General features: G+C 36.1%; 1 protein-coding gene across 8 annotated transcripts in view; it reads right to left on the bottom strand.

Moving 5' to 3' along the window:
• The window catches only part of marchf8 (membrane-associated ring finger (C3HC4) 8), a 99,916-nt gene that overhangs the window by 39,226 nt on the left and 39,756 nt on the right, over positions 1-20,934 (bottom strand). Inside the window, exon 1 of one of the 8 annotated variants that reach the window (XM_081350682.1) lies at positions 6,328-6,712. The exons of the other annotated variants lie outside the window; for them this stretch is intronic. Within the exon in view, the coding sequence (XP_081206808.1) occupies positions 6,328-6,357 (30 nt within the window). The 5' untranslated portion in view covers positions 6,358-6,712. Of the gene's footprint in view, positions 1-6,327; positions 6,713-20,934 lie in introns of those variants that run through there. 8 annotated transcript variants of the gene reach the window in all.

Below are 20,934 nucleotides of genomic sequence, written 5' to 3'. Positions count from 1 at the left end.
ATAGATGCTGTATAATAATTAGATATGGCCAAATTCATGCTAGAAACATGCTAAAACATACTAGCAATGTGCTAATTCATGCTAAAACATTTTAGCAATGTGCTAATTTCATGGTAGAAACATTAGCAACAATCTGTTTTTCTGACATACAATTACCTTCAAAACCTTCAAACTTTAAGCAACATTACAAACTACATTAAACTTCAAACTACAAACTGAAAACCTTTAAACTTCAAGCTTTTAAAACTTCAAACTTTCTGGTCAGGCTCTCTCAAGACATCAAAGTTTGTCTTGTTTTCTAGTTTTTATCTAGTTTTAGTTCAGATTATGCAGTGCACATTGAAACTGAAACACAGTTTGTTTGTTTATCATGTCGATCAGAGCGATTTCACAAATAGCAGTAGTGAGAGTCAAACCAGCCTTAACAAGAAACTTTCAAATCCTGTCATGTCACGCGCAAGCAAAGCATGCTGGAATCATCCACTTCTGCATTGAATTTCATGCAGTATTTAACTTCAACAAGTGATTAGATTTGCAATTCAGCGTACTGCACCCAGCAAACATATAATTTAAACTAATCAAAAGCTTTGAATCACACACACACACACACACACACACACACACACACACACACACACACACACACACACACACACACACACACACACACTACACAGTACAGTCTGCTTTCTATTATCTATGATTTCAAAAATGACACATGTCAGCATAAATAGGATTAATTTACAACCTAAATAACATTAAAATGTATTATAAAGGATAATGTGATTGCAGGAAAGATCGAAATACCTGGAACGATTTTCATGTCGAGGGACACTGGGAATGTAACCCTATCTTAAAGGAAGTGCGCTTGGAAGCATTTTCCTGTTTGAGCTCATAATTTACACAATGGTAGCTCAAATTTCCATATCAAATAATCAGCACACAGGCAGAGAAGGATTCATATACTGGGCAATGACAACAATTATGGGTCACTTTTCAGCTGAGAGCAGCAGTTTACCCATCTGACCTGTCAAACAAACGCCAGCCCTCTGAGGCCCATGAACCCGAGATCACATGATCCGAAAAGAACAGTTAGAATCAGCTCAGCTGACTGAAGGCCGAGCACCAGAGCACTATCTCTACTGAATCACAGGAAATGGTCATTTCTCAGCAACTGAAAAAGGGGAACAGGGTTGTACGCAACATCCACACATCTGTTTCACTTAACCATACTCAACCACAAACTAGATTTACACCAGAGTGAGGAATGAAGAAGTACACTTAAAGCATTAAGCTGTAAATGTGGATTTGTTAAATACATCTGGATTAAGAAGTGGTATTTAGAACTGGTAATTATATTTAGCAGCGAGAATGACATGGAAGACAGTAAATGTTCAACTAAAAGAGATAATACTTGTTGCAGTTAAACACACACACACACACACACACACACACACACACACACACGTACACATATATACAAATAATGTTTATATGTATGTATGCATGCATGCATATCTGTGTATATATATGTATATATGTATATCTCCTAACTGCAAGTGTCACAATGTTTGCTTTAGGGTGTGTTCACACTTGCATGTTTGGTTCTATGGGAAAAGTTGGGACTTGGTCCGCTTCCAAACAAACTCTTGTGTGGTTCGAATGAAATCTGAATGCAACACGGATGTAAACGAACCAAAAACAGGAAGATGAGACCCTAAAAAGGACAGAATGTTTTTTCTCGTCATAGTCGTTATGTTGCCAATCATAGTTCGGTACAGGTCTCAGAACCTTGTCTCCTTGCAGAAGATCTTCGTTTGTGTGTGTCATGGAGGGATTCGTGCCACTATTTTGACTCTACACATTTTATAAGCTCTTCACGAGTTCTCAGCTGGTCAAAATACCATCATATGTAGGCTATGCATATACAACAAGAGCATTTATCCCAGCACACAGCGTTGTTTTGGATGTTCGGTAAGCTCCGTCTAAAAATAGGCAGTCATAAAAGCTAAGGTTGTGAATTTATTTGGTATCTTTAGGTTCGGTGTTAAAAATGCCAATTTGAACGCTAAGCAGACTAGGACTAATTGTTTTTTTGGTCCGGGCCAAACGTTACATTTCTTGTATACATTAGTATACAAGAACTAGGAATTCTGAACATTAAACCTTCGAAAGAATGAGCAAGTGAAATGAAAGTGAAGGTAAGAGAATGCAAGTGAGTATGAGTAATACTGAAAATCCATCTATAATACAACGTCCAAATATAACAGCCCACAACTGCAGTCCTGTTATTGTTCGAATCTCAAAGAGAAACTACATTCCTATGTAAAAAAACACTCAGATTATTTTATTTTTTCTGATGTTGGCATAAAATCCACTCCTAATTAACTCAGGCTAGTCAAGACTAATTAGTTTTCTGACACTAGGACCTCTGTGTTCCCCAGTGTCCCGCTGGACGGTTCCCTCATGTCTAAATGCAAATGTGAGGTCGTTCATAGATAAACAATCTGCTTCAGTCTCTCAAACCACATGATGATGTAGTACATAATTATCTACAACACGATGACACTGGAAATGCAGCAAACATAATCAGACATATAAGGAAGTTCATATGCAAATATTTATGATAATGAGGTTTGAGTGCATAAATGACATCATTGTGCATTTGCTGTGCCTCAGCTCAACTTAAAGGGATATTCACTCAAAAAATAAAATGCTGTCATTATTCACTCACCCTCATGTGTTCTAAACCTGTAATGTATTCCTATTGATCACAAAGAGCTTTTTTGCAAGTTCAGTTAACACATCTGTCAAGCTCCAAATAGATCATATAAATTGAGCTGCTATATCAATCCAAGTGACAAAATAGCTTTGAATGAGCAAAAATGTAAGTCATTATTTACTGCATAATATTTCCTTCCAGTCACATATTTTCAGATTAAACAGTACAGTCATTTATTACTAAATGCAGAGGTATGATGGATTATATAATGATTTATATTTTACAAGTTTTTTTTAAGAAATTAGTATTTATATTTTGCAAGGATGCATTAAATTAATCAGTTGACAATAACAACATTTATATTGTTACTTAAGATTTCTATAAAAAAAAAATGCTGTTCTTTCGAACTTACTATTCATAAAAGAATCCTGAAAATAATGGTTTCCAAAAATTCCTAAGCAGCATGACTGTTTTTAACATTGATAATAATAATAAATGTTTCGTGAGCAGCAAATCAACATATTAGAATGATTTTTGAAGGATCATGTGACACTGAAGACTGTAGTAATGATACTAACAATTCAGCTTTGACATCACAGGAATAAATTACATTTTATATTATATTAAAATAGAAAATAGCTATTTTAAATTGTATTAATATTTCACAATATTACTGTTTTTACCGTATTTTAGATCAAATAAATGCAGCCTTGGTGAACATAAGAGACCTCTCAAAAACATTTAAACATTTTACCGACCCCAAACTTTTGAAAAGTAAAGTGTACATACATAGACCATTTAAGTTGTGCGCTATATTCCAAGTCATACAATATCTTTGTGTGAGCTAAATTTAAGACATCACTGATAATATTCCCCTCTACAGATTACAGTAAACTACAGATTAAAATTTACCAGAAATGTAATACTAAATTCAGGGGTATAACAAATTATAACAATTTAAATGTATAATAACATATATATACACATACATACTGTACATATATTTATTATATAAATACACGTTGATATACACATGAAATTATTTATATGTTCTGTGATGGACTGGCCAGGTTGCTTTCCCCTACCTTCGCCTAAGATACTGGGATAGGCTCCAGCCCTACCCTTCAGAGGTCATATATAGAAGTAAAAGAGAGGAAAGAGAGCGCTAATGTAATCAAATTCACCTTTTGAGCCCCTGCACAACTCAAGTACTGTCTTGATGTTGAAATCTGATGATGTTGCAGGTCATCCCAATCGAACAGATTTTGCTAAGTGCAGTGCATCTTCTCAGTGTGTAGGGAGAACTGAGCACTACGTAGGGCTCATGTGAATCAGATGGCAGAGTGGTAGAAGAGAAACAGCATGGCAGTAATAGGGATAATCTGTAGTGTACAGCAGAACCCTCAGGCTTTTCAGTCACATCTCCCTTAAATCACTGAGTCATTCTTAACGAGAACGTCTATCTGCCTGTGTCCGTCGCTCTGGTCTGGAACAAAGATGGCCGGATCATTTTTTGTTGTTGACACAGGCACACTTCCTGTGTTCGCTCATGACTTCCTCTATCCCACGGGATTTTAGCGGGGCGGAAGGGCATGTGACCGCTAATCTCAGTCTGCCCCCTCCAACGAGGGGATTTCACACAAAGCCTACGATTTTGTGCGTCTGTCAAAGATGCGATTTGCTCGTGCACTGTCACAGACACGTGTGTCTCTATTGCTGGGATGTTTCAGTCAGAACAACTCAAAAATCGAAGTCAGAGAGTACTGAGTGTAATGATGAACTTAGCCAGTATATTAACAGGCCTCATTTAACAGACCATCATTGAGATTTAATGACACATAATGGCTATGAGAGAAAGTAAAATCACCGCACTAATGTGTCCGTCATTGCAAACACGCATAAAGCAGTTGGTTGCAAATGGGTCGCAGGTCTGTTCTGAAGTTCTGGTCATGGACAGCAACGCTAAATGGAAATCATATAATACAACTAATCATAAAATAGAGCATAAATATGACAAAATAGGCATATTGACCTTTAAAAGAAAGGAGAAAACTTGTCCCATATCTTTTAGTGTTGATGTCCAATCAAACTCTACAAAATTCTGGTGCAAATTCATCTTAGTCACTTGGTAGAAGCCAAATTAGGCAAATGCCATAACGTACAGGTAGTATGACAGGTTGTAAAACATAGCCTAGTTCAAATCCAATGTTAGCTTCACTTCCTGTTTCATGAGATACCTTCATCTGATCAATATATGAAGGCAGCATAGATATGACCCTCGCTGATTTTGCTATCCCACAATCCTGTGCGTTCCTTTCTGTAACAGTTAAGGTAAAAAAATAGAGTTTTGTGAGATACCTGTGCGCACAATTGCTGCCTGCGAAGCCATTGCCTGATGTGGTGCCTAAGCTTTAGGACGCAACCAGTGAGTTTTGATTGATGAGTTATTGGCTACCAAATGCATTAAAACTAGGAATGCAAGATAACTCAGTACCATATTAGTTATCGGAAGATATTTGAGATATAAATGAATATACATTTACTCATACTGTCAATATTTAACTATTAATCGTTTCAGTTCCCATTGACTTCCATTGTATTTTTTGTCCATACAATGGAGGTCAATGGGAACTGAAACCACAGCTATCAACATTCATTAAAATATCTTCTTTTGTGCATGACAGAATAAAGCTAAAGTCATTCAGGATTTTAATATCAGTCATTTATCAGTTATCAGCCATAACATGAAATCAATTATCAGCTTATCAGTCTCTGCAAGAATATTAATATTGGTGCATCCCTACATGAACCAAAAAAAGGCACATTCAGCCTGTGTCATGTTAATAATTTTATTTGGGCCTTTTAGTCTCATAGTAATATTGATAAATGTCAATGCTTAAAATGAAGGATATTTTTGTATGATTAAAAAAAATTAGGCGCAGCGTTCAGTCACCACTTAAGGTTCAATATAATATATGCCTGGTTAGTAAGTTCATAAGTGCCAAAACCATACACTAATCTGCATTAGAAACTATTGAATCTTTATGGTTGATTACTGAGTTTGTTTGCATGTCTGCAACACCAAAAAAAAAAAAAACATGCAATTACAGTTCCTATACTGAGGCACAGAGTTGAAAATAAAGGAAGTGCTCTATATGTGTGGCTAAACATAAGCTCAGCCCATCTGCTTGGTCAGTATAACATGATGAAAAAAACAAAACAAATTCAACAGTAGTGCTGTCTTGTTAGCAAATATAAAAGCCCTCAACTGAGCACACATTTACAACGGGAAGTAGAGAGCAGAAAGGGAACCACAACCAGGGAATAGAAATAACAAAAATGCACAATAAATGTCAGCATTGCTTATTTAAGAAAAACAGCATTCTGCTCACAGCTGATGCTGAAACTGGGACTAGTGAACAGAAGCTGCCTAATCTCCATAACACAACAACAGGCCTCTCAATAGCAACCATGGAGACAGCAATCGCACAGCTCCCCTTTCACATGAGCACAATGACACACACAAATACACACGGCCTCGGCCGCGGCCGCAGGAGGCTGACAAACAGAGGAAAGACAACACCAAAACATTGCAGCATTTGTACCTGAATCTTCATTTTCCAACAGGAATGCATTGGTGAATCCTTTAGGAGGAGGTGGTCCCCTCCTTTACACTCTCACACACACACACACACACACACACACACACACACACACACACACAGACAGACAAAGCCTTGCTGGAGAGGTTACATGTCCCCTGTGTAAATCCTGTTGGAGAGGTGAAGCTGATAAACACGGAAGTGGTGCGGAACAAGATGCAATGAAGATCCAACTGTCCTACATCCAAGTTCCTTCTTTGGAACAGACAGAGGCAACTGCGCGCACACACACTCACAGAGCGAATGAGACAATACTAGCCAAGACTTGTTCTCTCAGCCGGTAAACCCAGCAACCAGCCACTTCCTCCAGCTGACTCCAATCAGCAGGGACAACCCGAAGCTTTGTGCATTATTTATGAGGGGGCGGAGCCGAGCGTGCTCTTTGGCTGTCCGGGTTTCAAATCCCCACCCCCATCCTCCTAACACGCAGTCCCTCCCCCTCCATACTGTCATTTGTCTCTATGCTTGGTAAATGTGCACCCTGCCTTCCTTTCTCATCTTTCAGTGGATTCACTTCATTGGCTGTAATGTACTTATAAGACTGCACGCTCCCGAAAGAAAAGGTCAAGGACCTCAGACGCTCACCCACAGCAATTATTCTAATTTAGCCAGAAACACAGATTATAAGGGCTCGCTTACAACAAAGCACCAGAGAGATAGACAGGGAAAAACAAAGTCAAAGACAGACCGTAGAGAGGTTGGGGTCATTAGGGCGCCACGTCAGGGAGCACAAACTGCAGAATCGAAAGTGTAAGAGAAATAATTCTGCTGAAGCTGAGGAGACCGTGCCAGAAAAACAGGTTTCTTACATTAGGAATTCATTTCACTGTCATTAAGATTATGTATTATATTTCAAATAAAAAAAGAGTAATAAAAAAATGCATTTATTTATTTAGCACTGATCAAATAAAAACTGCAATTTTGATCACTTTGAGTGAAATGATGACATCATTTTTTTTATTCTATTTTATTTAGCACTGATAAAGCTAAAAATAAAAATAAGAAGGGAGATAAAAAAATGCATTTTGTTTTTATTTGGCACTGATGAAGCTAATAAAATAAAATAAATTAAAGAAGGGTAATAAAAATTGCAATATAATAAAATAATATAATAATAAGAAGGGTGGTTAAAAATGCATTTTGAGTTTTATCTAACACTGATGAAGCTAAATATAAATAATAAAATGAGATAAAATAAAAAAAATTATAATTTAATAGAAATAAGAAGGGTCATAAAAGTGTATTATTATTATTTCTTTAATTTAGCACTGATGAAGCTTTTTAACATTGTAGATATTTACATTATATATACATATATATATATACATAATTTACGCAGCTAATTTAAAATGTACACAAATTGCCCGGTTCAACAGCCTACATTTCAGTAATTATTTTGTCTAGTTAAATATACTTCAATATCTGTTATGCAACTTGCTCTGGGCAGTACTAAATAAATTGACAAACTAAATTTTTATCATCTCTTACATATATATTTTAAATTGGGGTTTGTAAAGTTTTAAGCGTATACAACTTTCATGAAGTAAAACAATCTCACCCTCCAGGGCTATAGAGGAGGAAATACATGACTGAAATAAGGAAATTGTGGTCACGACCGCCATGGACTAATAATGACTATGCACTTTCCAGTAAAGCAGGTACAAAGGACATACTATACAAAGAGCTGTACGCACATTACTAAGAAAATCCTGCTTAAAATACCTCATAGGGAGGTTCAGGGTGAGAAAGTGGGTGTAAGGGTGCTGCTGCTCTTGGCTGGGTCTCGTGCGTTCACCTGAGGTCCACTATTTAAGTGCAAGCCCTCATAAGCAGGATAATGAACTAAGGGCGTCCTGTACCTTTCACTTTCATTCGCTTGCCCTGCTAAATGGCTCTGCTTTTCGCTTTTTAAGTCGCTTATGGACTTTGCTCAGTCAACACAGTGAAGATTACTCATTAAAGAACCTGGATGAAAAACGTCCAGTGTTTTTTTTGTGTGCTGTGAGGTTGGTAAATACTGCTCAAATACTTGACTACAGCTACTGAGATTTTTGCAGTGATTGAAAGAAAAACGTTCAATGTGTCTGCGGTGTTATTTCAATGCTGTGAGGGGTTTAATGAAAATAATTACATTCAGATGAGTCACAGTTCAAAATAAAATACTTCATCCTTTGTTTTTCAGGTTTCATACAGTGCTGAGCAAAATTTGCATATAATGTGACAACCTGTAATCAAAGATTTCAAACAAAATAAATGGGACCTCCTATGATGACAAGAAATGCAATTAAAAGTGCTAAAAATACACTAAATGAGTTTGTATCATCACAATGACCGCTGAAAGTGTATACTTCAAGCAAGATTATCTATAAGCAAGATAATCTACAGTATGATGGCTGTTTTTTACTTGCATAATATGAAGTATTCCTTGCAAAAATCCCCCAAAACTGAACAAAATCACAAAGTCTCGCAATGCTTTTGTAACAGCTGAAGTTTCACCGTGATGTGGTTCACCATTCACGTGATGCTGAGAGTGATATAATGACTGTACTGTTTGTCACAAGGAGGAAACTGCTAAATAATCCATTGTCATGGGAAATAAAAGTTATTTTTTAATTTAATATAATGCACTTTCAAAGCTGTTATTAATTTAAGGCTGGTAAATTCTCTCAGTTGGTGTGGTATAATTTTCTAACTAATATTTATATTAAAATATAAATTTGCAGTAAAAAGTTTTGAGCATCAATATAATTTATTACAATAAATTTATAATGATAAAATTATAAAAAAATAAATGAAAAACGCAGTTTCATGGTACATAAGAAATATTTAAAACCCGGAAATGTCCCCAATTTGTGTGGTATTATTCTCTAAATAATATTAATATTAAAAAAATATTTTTCTAGTGAGTTAAAAAAAATAGTATTATTTATAATGGTAAATACTATTAAAAATGCAAAATGCTGTTTCATGGTGAGTAGGAAACATTTAAAGCATGAAAAGTTTCTCAGTTGGTGTGGTATTATTTTCTAAATAATATTTACCTAGTGAGTGGCAAAGGCAAATATACCGATACATTATGTGAGATGTAAACAAATATTTTTCTTTTTATATCATTATTTTTAAATGTAACCATTTTTAAAGTACTATTTAACCAATATTTGTGTGTAATGAATTTTTAGGCTTATCAATCGAGCATCATGTTGTTAGCTTAGAAACACGCTAACATCAATTGAGCGTCAAGTTTCCTTTGCACTTCACATGAGGAATGCAATTTGTATGATCTACTGTATGATGTTGAATGCTCCAAAACGTTTACCTACAAGATTACACTTCCGTTAGGACTGCCTAATAAAGGCAGAAATCAAAACAGCTCCCTAGTTTCTATATCAGAGCCAATATTTTTGATAACAGCAAATTATTGGGGCATCCTTAAGGTAAAATCACAAAGAACAGATAACATCTCTAAAGTGTCTTTACCTGCTGATTTCCTTGAAATCAGATTTCCATGAAATTAGCAGGTACAAAAAAGTACACTTCGGACTCTGTGCTCAGCTATTGATCACACACACACAAGAGAGACGGTGCTGAAAGCACTGAGACAAGTCATTCAGTAGACTGTTGAAAAATAAAGGGTGGTGGCAAAGAGAGAGTGAAATGAGGCATTGAGTGAATCAGGGGTAGGTGAGGAGACTGAGACACTTTGAGCTAAATGTAGTGAAGAGGATATCAGATAACCCCTGGGGCATGAAATTGCGATGTAATAGTCCTTTCAGCTCATATTCAAAAAGAAAGTCAAACCCTCTCACAGGGTCCAGGGGTTGCCAATCCACACAGTAACTGAGAAGGAGACTGAAGATGAGGTTGTGTATACCATCAACAAAACGGCCATATAAGCCCAAACTCATTTAAGTTTGACTGAAAGGAAGAGCTGGATGGACTTCTTACATCAGCAGCTTTGAAATCTGCATTTTAATCTCAGCTCTCATTTACATATGTATTGATAAAGTAAGGCTGGGAGTATGCGAAGGGAGCGTGTGTGGATTTTAATATTTAAGTAACTCGCAGAGGTGCATAAATCAGGGAAAGTATTACCGTTCAATAAATAGATGAATAATAGGATGTTATTTTTGCAGGACAGAGCGGAAAGCACATGTGGAGCAGGTCACCCACTTACACCCCAGTGACGACTGGTTTACTAAGAGCCGAGGATATGGATCAATGCCAGTCACTCAATTCCCATCAATCCGTTCTAATCAAAAGTGTCAGCTCAACCAGGAAATTAACACTAAGGGTACATTTACATGACAACGATGTACTAAAAATGGAAAAGTTTTTCCTTTGCGTTTTTCGCGTACAGACGACAACGTAGTCAGAACGATCCCCGTTCACACGGATCTGTGAAAACAACTAAAAACATCGTATTACGCTGCCAGGCCAGTAGTTGGCGATGTCACTTTGTACAGAAACACTACACGCCTATAGACTGAACATATAATATATGTGCGTATGACGTCACCATTTTTGTAGTTTACACAGACGATAACAATATAGTTTTCAAAAACGTATACTTTGAAACCCGTTTCCAAAAGTTTGCGTTTTCAGGCCCACAAAACGCCATTGTCATTGTCATTTAAAATATATTCGTTAAAAATAATTTAAAAAAATTAAAACATTAAATATGATCAAAATAACATTAAAATACTACATTTTAAATACTAAAATATAAAAAAAGAGTATTAAATGTATTAATACTCTTTGAGCATCAATTAATGTATTTTAATTTAATATTTTAACGTAATTATAATAAATATGTAGCTGTTTAAGGATGTATAATGTGTCTCTGCTGGACTCTATATGATAGTTTCATTTCATGGCCTTATAGGCACATTAATCCAGAATGAGGTCTCTTGAGAGCTCATTTCCATCCAAAAAGCTTGCAGTGTATATTAAAGTGAAACTGATGTTATGGGAAGTGATGTGAAACAAGGCTTTTTTAATCATAACTAAATAGGGAAGAGATTCCCGTCAACAGAACAGGAAAGCGAACAATGATGTTTATTTTATTTTCTATCCCACATTGAGATTAACACTGACATTTAACATTTAACATTCAGCAAAAAGCATTCTTTTTGCCATTTATAACATGAAAAAGCTTAACACACTATGAAGATTAATACAGAGATTATCTATAACAGGAGCTGAACATTTTTCAAACTAGGTTTTTTAATCAATGCATTTCTGAAGTTTCACTATTATACAATCTATAAAAAAGTCCATGCATAATACAGGGGTTAGCTGAGGTTATTTAGATTTCTGAGAAATAATTAGCAAAAGGTGAGACACTACGGTTCTGCTCGAAATCCTCCCTTCTAAGATAACTTATTTTGCATGCACCCTTCACAAATAAATCCCAGAATGTATTGCGAAAGACACTGGCAGACGAAGCAAAAAGCAAATATACACTATATAAAGTGTAAAAATAATGAATTACAGAAAATCTTTTATTTTTATAAAAGTTTAATTGCTACATCAAACTTTAAATGGATTAGGCATCAAGTTTTCTTGTGCGCTTCACATGAGGAAAGCAATTTGAACAAGGCACAGTCAGAATGTTCAAAAACCATCACTTACAAGATTACATTTCCGTTAGGACTGCCTACAATAAAGGCAGAAATCAAAACAGCTCACAAGGTTCTAAAACAATGCCAATATTGTTGAGAACAGCAAATTGTTGGGGCATCTTTGAGGTGAAATCACAAAGAACGGATTACATCTCTGAAGTGTCTTTACCTGCTGATTTCTAGACTGGCCTGACTGCATGAAATTTCCCTAATTTAAAGTGAAATCAATAAGGGCCTTTGGCAGTTCTGTCTACATGTCTAACCTTGGCAGCCTATAAGTGTAATTAAGGGAGATTAGACACTATTAAATGGCCTACTTCAGTGAGATGAGCATAAACAAAGTTTAAAGAGCCGTTCCATCTCCATTCCCAGGGTAGGCTGTGTTTATCCCAAAGCCTTTATGGTGGAGAGAATGAAAGTTTTCAAAGTCCCGCTGATGGGAATGGCTTGTAGACTGGGTTCACAGACTCAAGACTGTGATCTTTGAGAGCAGCCAGCACAGAGTAATGAGAGCATTCGGGAACTGCATATGGGCTCGGGATGGAATTCCCCTCCATTCCAGACAGATGACGATGATTCCTGCAGTAATGCAGACTGAAACTGTATGACAAAGCTTTTTGTAATCAGTCTTAAGGCATTACATGCTTATTCCGCTGAAGATTGTGGCACTGGTCTTGCTGTGCGCTGGCCTAGTGGTTGGCAGATTGTGTCTATACGCTGAACCCACACAGATGGACATCTTCACTATCCCGGGATGAATGCAGCCAATCCGCACAGGGGGCAGATTGAAGGACGTCCACAAATACAAGCTAAGGGGTCAAGAGGTCAGGAGCTGTTATTCATGCAGTCGATTACTGTATAGAGCCTGAATCTTTCCTCATTGTCAAATGCTTGTCCCTGTTTATGACTCATTCTTAGCTATTTTCACTGTTTCATTTCTGGGGGGAAAACCAAAATTAAAAAAGAGGTCTGACAAGTTACCAAAAATACTTCATGCACCCAATCTTACCTACTTTATAAATTGAACAGAAAGTGATTAAAAATTTTGAACCCTTAAATTCACAATTAAATCAAAACAATTTATAATACTGCAGTATTTATAATAAATGATTTATCTGTGCACATCATTATTTTTACTTTTTAATTCATGTACCCTTGTAATATTCAATCAAACTAAGTTCCCCTCCCTCTAGCATCTCTTCACTCCTCTGGTGATGTGTTTACTGTCACAAGGGCAGGACACAGCAATAGGAAACCACAATGATCCAACGATCTAATTAATTCCCGTCCCGATAGACAAGGATATGAGTCCCAGACATGGATATACGTCACAATAGGGAAGAAAATACAATCGCAACTTTCGTTTCATGCCGACTTTAAATTCCCATAAAAGGCTTAAAGGATTAGTTCACTTTCAAATAAAAATGTCCTGATAATTTACTTACCCCCATGTCATCCAAGATGTCCATGTCTTTCTTTCTTAAGTCGAAAAGAAATTAAGGTTTTTGAGGAAAACATTCCAGGATTTTTCTCCATATAATGGACATTTAATGGCAACCAACGATTTGTAGGTCCAAATGTCAGTCTCAATGCAGCTTCAAAGGCTCGACACGATCCCAGTCAAGAAATAAGAATCTTACCTAACGAAATGATAATAATTATATACTTTTTAACCACAAATGCCCGTCTTGTACCATCTCTGAAATGCGCATCACGTCATCACATTGGAAAGGTCATGCATGGCATCGTTAAACATCCAGGATATGCACACACATAAGGACCATTTTAAACAAAAAACTGACACAAATACATATAAATATGTCATTCAACATACAATAACTTTGAACTGTCCTCCTACTCCAAACTTGTAAACACTTGTACTTCCGACTACGTCACGCGTGACCTTTCCAATGTGATGACATAATGCGTGGCGCATCTCAGACACAGTACAAGACGTACACTTAAGTGTAATTTTAAGTATATAAGTATATAAAATGTAGACTGAAAGTATACTTTCTTATTTTTAGTTTAAAAGAAGTATACTAATAGAACACTTGAATAAACTTCTTTTTTGTAAGGGTAGACGTGAATTAGACGTGGATTAAAAGCCACAGTTTTGATTCACATTAATTTTGATGACATTAAAGGTCCCGTTATATGCCCCTTTTCACAAGATGTAAAATAAGTCTCTGATGTCCCCAGAGTGTGTATGTGAAGTTTGAGCTCAAAATACCCAACAGATCATTTTTTACAGCATGTTTAAATTGAAAATTTTTGGGGCTCAGAAAAACGAGCTGTTTCAGTGTGTGCCCTTTAAATGCAAATGAGCTGCTGCTGGACGACACAGGGGGCGGAGCTTCATGAGCTCGTGCTCAGTCTGTCAGGACAAATTCATCTCACGGAATGATGATAATATCAGAAACTCTCAGTAACGGCGTTCATTTCGAGTCGGACAATAATGCCTACAGAGTCAGAGTGCTGTATAGAGATGAAACAGGTATGGTTTAGTAGTTTAATTACGGTTATTATAACGTATTTGTCATCTGCTTGTATGTATCCATTATTTATTAACAGCCTACAAGTCTGCTGTTTCGGACCAGGTCTGAATGATGATCAAACATATACTGATGAGTTTAATAAAGTTTATTGTACATCACACAAAAGATGAAGCGTCAGTTTTACTTCAGAAAATCACCGTAAGAGCTGAGTAAACACAGTAGCCTAAGTTATAAGAAGTGCGCAAGTAGCCAGTAGAGTTGAGGGAGCATTCCTGTGGGTGGAGGTTAGTCTAAACACGGTTCTGGTGATGTCACTAATGCAGGAAGTAGAGGGATGTAGTCCAATCGAGCCGTTATATGTAGTCAACTTCTGTTAAATAAAATATCTCGCTTGGCATTGAACTTTGAGCTTTATAATTTTACAGATATTATTTATACTCTAACAACAACATTACACACTAACTAAAGTTTGAAACATGGGATCACGTAGAACGGGACCTTTAAGGGGAGATTAAGGGTCAAAATGTTCTGTACATGTTGTCCTTTAAAAATGATATTATGTTGTGTCTGAAATGTTGTAACTGAGTCCTGCCAGTAATGTTTTCTAGGGCTAGGCTGACAGTCCAAAAGGAAGTGAAATAGCACGTACTGTAGTTGTGCAAGCTTGTCTATCTGACTGATTCAGGCTGAATGAAAGTGAAACAACTTGCATTATCAAAGACAAGAAACCCTGAGGCTGTCTGGATGAAATCAATGCCATCTGCACCTACAGTGTAGAACTCAAGTCATTTTACCTTATTTTAACTTAGCTACAATGACTACGCTAAAAAGCTGGGTAGGGACTGTGTGTGCTTCGGTACAGTCTGCGGGCAACGTTTTAGGATCCAGATTGGGTCATTAATAAAGATCAGTCACGAGACTCACAAGGGAGATTCGGCGAGGAACTCCTTTGATTAAATATGACGGAATTGCTCATCATTTCAAGGCCACACAAATGAAAAGGCCTTGAGAGAGAATCGAACAGTGTATCTCTAGAGTGGAAATAGCTAGACTCACTTCCCATCAAGCAAACAGTCATTTACTGTAAAAACTAAATCAGTGATTTTCAGTTCCTATATTACTGTTTTTCTTATGGTAAGAACCACAATAAAATGTGCAATGTTTGTAAATCATCTAATAAGACCTGAGGTCTTTTCTATAAAAAGGCAAGAGCTGGTGAATTCTCAAAAACATTAGGATGAGAAAATGACTAATATATGAAAAAATACTGAGTAAAGTATTAATATTTCCACTTGTGAATAAAGTTTGAGAGGGAATTGGTGTACTGTGTTCTCACTGAGCTCCTAAAAGCAGCAAAATACAGGTTAAAAGTCACATGACATGAGGCAGTGTACAACAAGTCCACAAATTGGGCTAAATGGTTCAGACTTAGAGAGCAAACAATTAACCCAACACCACTTTCAGGCACATCAAAATGAATCTGAAATGACTTGCAACACATAGTGAGTTGGTGAGTTTTTAATGAGCACTCATTAAATGCGATGAAAACCTGATGCCTTTGATGTGACTCGATGTGGATATAATGTTAATATACGCAAGAAAGAATTTTAAAGTATTCATTTCTTATTGATAGTCCCAAGTATAAGATAAATGGTGTTGGATAAGCTTTTAATCAGGAAACCATAAACATCAAATGCAGCTGAAACATGAACAAATTGATGAATGATTGAATAAACTCAAAGGTAAAAGGGGACTTTTCATTTCATGTCACTAAATACAAGTCATTTCAAGCCTAATCATCCTTTGTGCAAGGCTTCATAGAGCCGTGAGCCTCTATGAAATGGCTGACAACACATCTCATGCAGATGTCTTCTCGGCACACTGCTAAAGAATGCCAGCATCCCACACTCCAATACTGCTGCCTCCATCTGTCTCTGCCATTACTAATTCTACCCGTCAGTTCATTCCCAGAGTTTACTTACTGTACGCTAAAATCCAAGCACGTAGATAAAGCATTTTCATTCAATAATTATTATTATTTTCTGCTCGACTATGAAATAACACAAATGGAAGAATGGGAATTATGTAGAGACAGTGTAATCACCATGGGAAAATCTCAAAGAAAAATTGGGAGTTGTGAAAAATATGATACACCGGTGTTTTACCAGATGAGAAGTTTATCTATGTATCATCCTTTTATTCTTTTAATTCATTTTATGTATAACATATGTATAACTGTATCACATATCTCTTTTAATTACTTTTATAACTGTTTTATTTTCCTTGCTTTTACTTTGCGATTATTTAAATTCATTTCTGTGTAAAGCACTTTGAATTGCCATAGTGTGTGAAATGTGCTTTATAAATAAACTTGCCTTGCCTTGCCTAGAGACAAAAGGCTTCACCCTTTGTCTAGATTCCAGCTCAGCTGCTTTTCTTTCACTATCGGGTCAAAAATTAAACCAAACAAAACAAAAAACAAAACAAAACAAAAATTCAAGAACTGTATTCATGCACACACCTTTAGATTAAACGATTTTTTTAAGATATGAAATAGAAATTCAGTCAAGTACTTTTAACCAGTAATGTATCTCTCACACAAGACATTTGTAGTGCATAAAATGCTCTTTACAAAGGGAACCTATTACAGACAAAGACACCATTTCTTTACTCTTTCATTTTCACACATTAGTGAAACACACTTAAAGTATCTGGTGAATAAAAATGAGCAAAAATTATTGAAAAAATGTCAGACGCCTCATTTGCTACAATTAATGAAGATAATGAGTTAATCTATGAGGTGCCATAAGCTACCAGTGGTTGGAACAATGAGGCTAACTAAGCCAATGTCGTAAATGTAACTGATTGCAGTGCAATATGTGGAATTATCTAATTAGAATAAACTCTTGCAGGAGAGAGAAAACCATGAGAGAGAGAGAGAAAGAAACACCTGGATATGTACAGGTACTTTACTCCATCCAGACCCAAGCCTCCATAAAATTAACAAAGTGGTAATGAAAATGTCATCTCTCTCCTAAAGTAGTCCACTCTCATTTACTATTCCTCAAATACATCATCTGCAGCGCACGAACTGCTCCGAGACACGAAGGTTGAGCATCCAAATGCAGTTTTATTGAAAGGGTAATCTACAATCGTAGTCGAAAACAGGCAAAGATCATAAACACCGGGTAATCAGTCCAAACAATAACAGGGTCAAAGGGGAACAGGCAAAAACAGAGGAAACCAAGAAAACCGGACAGAAGATCGAAAACCAAGATAAAGAAAACCAGGAGAATGCTTGGAATTGCAGTGTGACACTAAACAAGACTTCACAGGGAATGACAGAAAGAACCAGGCTTATATAGAGGGAGCAACAAGAAGATGAGATACCCGTGAAAACAAGTCCAGGCAGAGAATGTAGTTTGTGAGGGAATGACAATAGTCTGTTGTGGAGTGCCCTCTGGTGACTCTCAAGGGCACTCCAGCTGGTGACCGTCACACATACATTTGAATTAAGACCAAGCATATTAAAATACTGTAATACTGCTGAGGAACACATGCATTAGCATTCTAAATGTTGGTATATACAAAACTCACAACAACAACAAAATCTTCTTATGAAACCATAACCTCCCTTAGATGAAGAAGCAATATTTCAGTGAATGACAAACTTCTCAGTAACTAATCAGGATATGAATGAACGTCACATTCTCTAGAACTCATTTTTCTTTATGACATAAACCCTGGCGTGCCTTAATCTACTGATCTTGGCGCTGATTTCAGCCACCTGACATATGACTGTAGAATGTGGGATCCTGTAATAGTATAACTCAAGCAGTTGTCTTCACCCTTCAACAGTGCAGGTGCGTCCCACCTAAACACATCCCAGATGTTTAAACTGTGAAGATAAGTCGTGCAAATGAGTTTCAGAAATCAAAACCTAATTTTTACAATGGTGTTTTCTTGTGCAAAAATCACCACAGCAATGCTCAGATGTTCTAGTTATTTGCGAAAATGTTGCTTTGCATTTGGTAATATGGCTGCATGATACTGAAATAAAATCATTATTGCAATATGGATGAATACTTGATGCCTTTGATGAGACTTTAATGAACATAATGTTAATATAAACAAGCTAAAATATTAGCAGGAGCACTGTGTTCATTTACACGCGTGCAGCTCACAGTGTTTCAGAGTCGCTTGATTCGCTTGATAAATAAACACAGTTTGAAGGTTTAGAGAATAGGCAGGTTTATCTCTAAACCTGCAGTGCATTTATTTTTTTTGCCAACAAACCGCCACAATAAAAGCTCAATAGTTTAATGTTTGAAAATGAAAAAAACTAAGGCATAAACATTAGTATTGTAACTTTATAGTTTTTGGAGAGGTGCACGTCAGGGTATGATGAAGGGTATGGGCGCTACACACAGCCTATGACGTAAGTACATGTAGTTGATTAAAATTACTCAGTACTTAAATATATAATTACACTGTAACAATGACACCTTAAAATAAAATGAAACAATTTTTTTTTATTAAATGATTTTTATTTTAAAGTCAAGTAGTATTATTGTAATATTATTGTCATTTTGTGTATATATGTTTAATAATATAAAAAAAAAAAATTATATTATTCATACTCAAAAAAGTATTCAGAGTAAGTCCTTTTTCCGATTTTTTTAAATCCCAAACATTCTAGAATGATTCATTATTTGCAAACATAGCATTTTTAAGTCATGTTGATTATTGTGTTACATGTTACAATATGATTTTTTTTATTTATAAAATGTTACTGTTCTGTATAATACTTTTATATGAAACTGTAGTAGGTGGCAGCAACTAATTTTTTTTGTGAAAACAGTTAAAAACAGTAAAAAATTTATATTACAGTGTTTAAAAGTGTAAATTAATATCGCCATATTGTTTATTGAACTTATTTTTATTAAAATTATATGTGGTAAAATGATCAAATCTAAATATTAAAATTACATTTGCTATCGTGCTGATATCGGGAAAAACAGCACTTTTGCTCGTGTGATATTGCTTAACTATATCACATAATATTAAAGAAAAAATCTCATAAATTCATATCTTGAATGCCATTTGGTGCCATTTTCTACCCAGCACGACATTATTTTACACCAACATCAGATTTGCTTTTTGTTGTTAAGCTTAATGTATGGCTATTGCCTAGTTAGGCTGCCTCTATGTAGATATTTTAACAGTGGTTTAATTTGACAGCAGAGACAAACAATGCGAAACTTAGGGTAAACACTATGGTCACCTGGCTGTCACCAGTGAATGCTCCTGTGCTTTATTTGCGCTGTGGCTGTGATGAGGGATGTAGAGGAGGAGGGAAAGAGGGCCCATGCGGTCTCGCACAGTTAGATCTTCATGTCGTTTTTTGGGCACACATGTAATTGAGAATTGATGCCATGGGTCAAATTTAAATAAAACTAAAGTATTTAAAAAAATGTCCTTATGACTTAGAAAAGGGCTCTTATCTAGTCATAAAAATACTTATCTAGTATCACTTATCTAGTCACAGAAGGGCAGGTGCTTGAGCACCACTTGAGGTCTATCTGTGCACGTGCCTGATTAGCCATAAAGGCTGAGCTGAGATTCTCACGTGTGTCTTCATGGAACACAAATTGTTCTCCGTTGCAGCAGTAGGTTCATCATGGCCCCCCATGGACAATCCATTCTAACACGTGCACACACACACACTCTCTCTTTCAAAGACAGGTTTACGCCTCACAGTCATTATGAAGCAGCTCTCCTGGTCTGTCTGGTTTGTGTTGTTGTCTCTGAGGCATGTGACAAACACACCTCAATAACAAGAAAGACTGGATGACTCAGAGCCACTGTGATTTTTGGACATATTGATGGAAATGTTGCATTCCCCATGTGTTTTATGCTTTACAAATGTAATTATAATCTACAGTATAGTCAGTTTTGACTGTGTTCTGTTTCCCTGGCTGTGAATTAGTTTCCACACACCTGTTTCGGTTCACCTTTATTAAGTTTCCTGTATATTTAAGCCCTGAGTTTTATTCTCTTCCTTTGTCCGGTATCATCAACGTTTGGTTGAGAGTTATATATTTTTTTAGATTCTCCTGCGTGTTCCCTTTTTTGACTAATCAAAAACTTTTCATTAAAGAGTTTTCGTTATCTACTCCTTTAGTTGTGTGCTTCACTGCAACTGCCTTTAGTGTAATTTATTACACATTGCTCTGAATATTTAAAGGACAAGTTTGCTGTTTTTCCAACCAGTTTTTGTAAATAAATTCATTATAGAATTTTGAAAGTACAAAGTAGTCACAAAGTGAGAAAAAAAGAAATCATGTATTGAGAAAAAAAAAGATACATCAAGATGCATCGATAAGCGTTTTATCATCACATTGCAGCCCTCTGAATGTCAATCGAAATGA

This window comes from Scardinius erythrophthalmus, assembly GCF_964197995.2.
Source record: "Scardinius erythrophthalmus genome assembly, chromosome: 21".
Taxonomy (NCBI): domain Eukaryota; kingdom Metazoa; phylum Chordata; class Actinopteri; order Cypriniformes; family Leuciscidae; genus Scardinius; species Scardinius erythrophthalmus.
The sequence above is the reverse complement of the archived record's forward strand: the minus strand, read 5'-3'. Positions and strand labels throughout refer to the sequence as shown.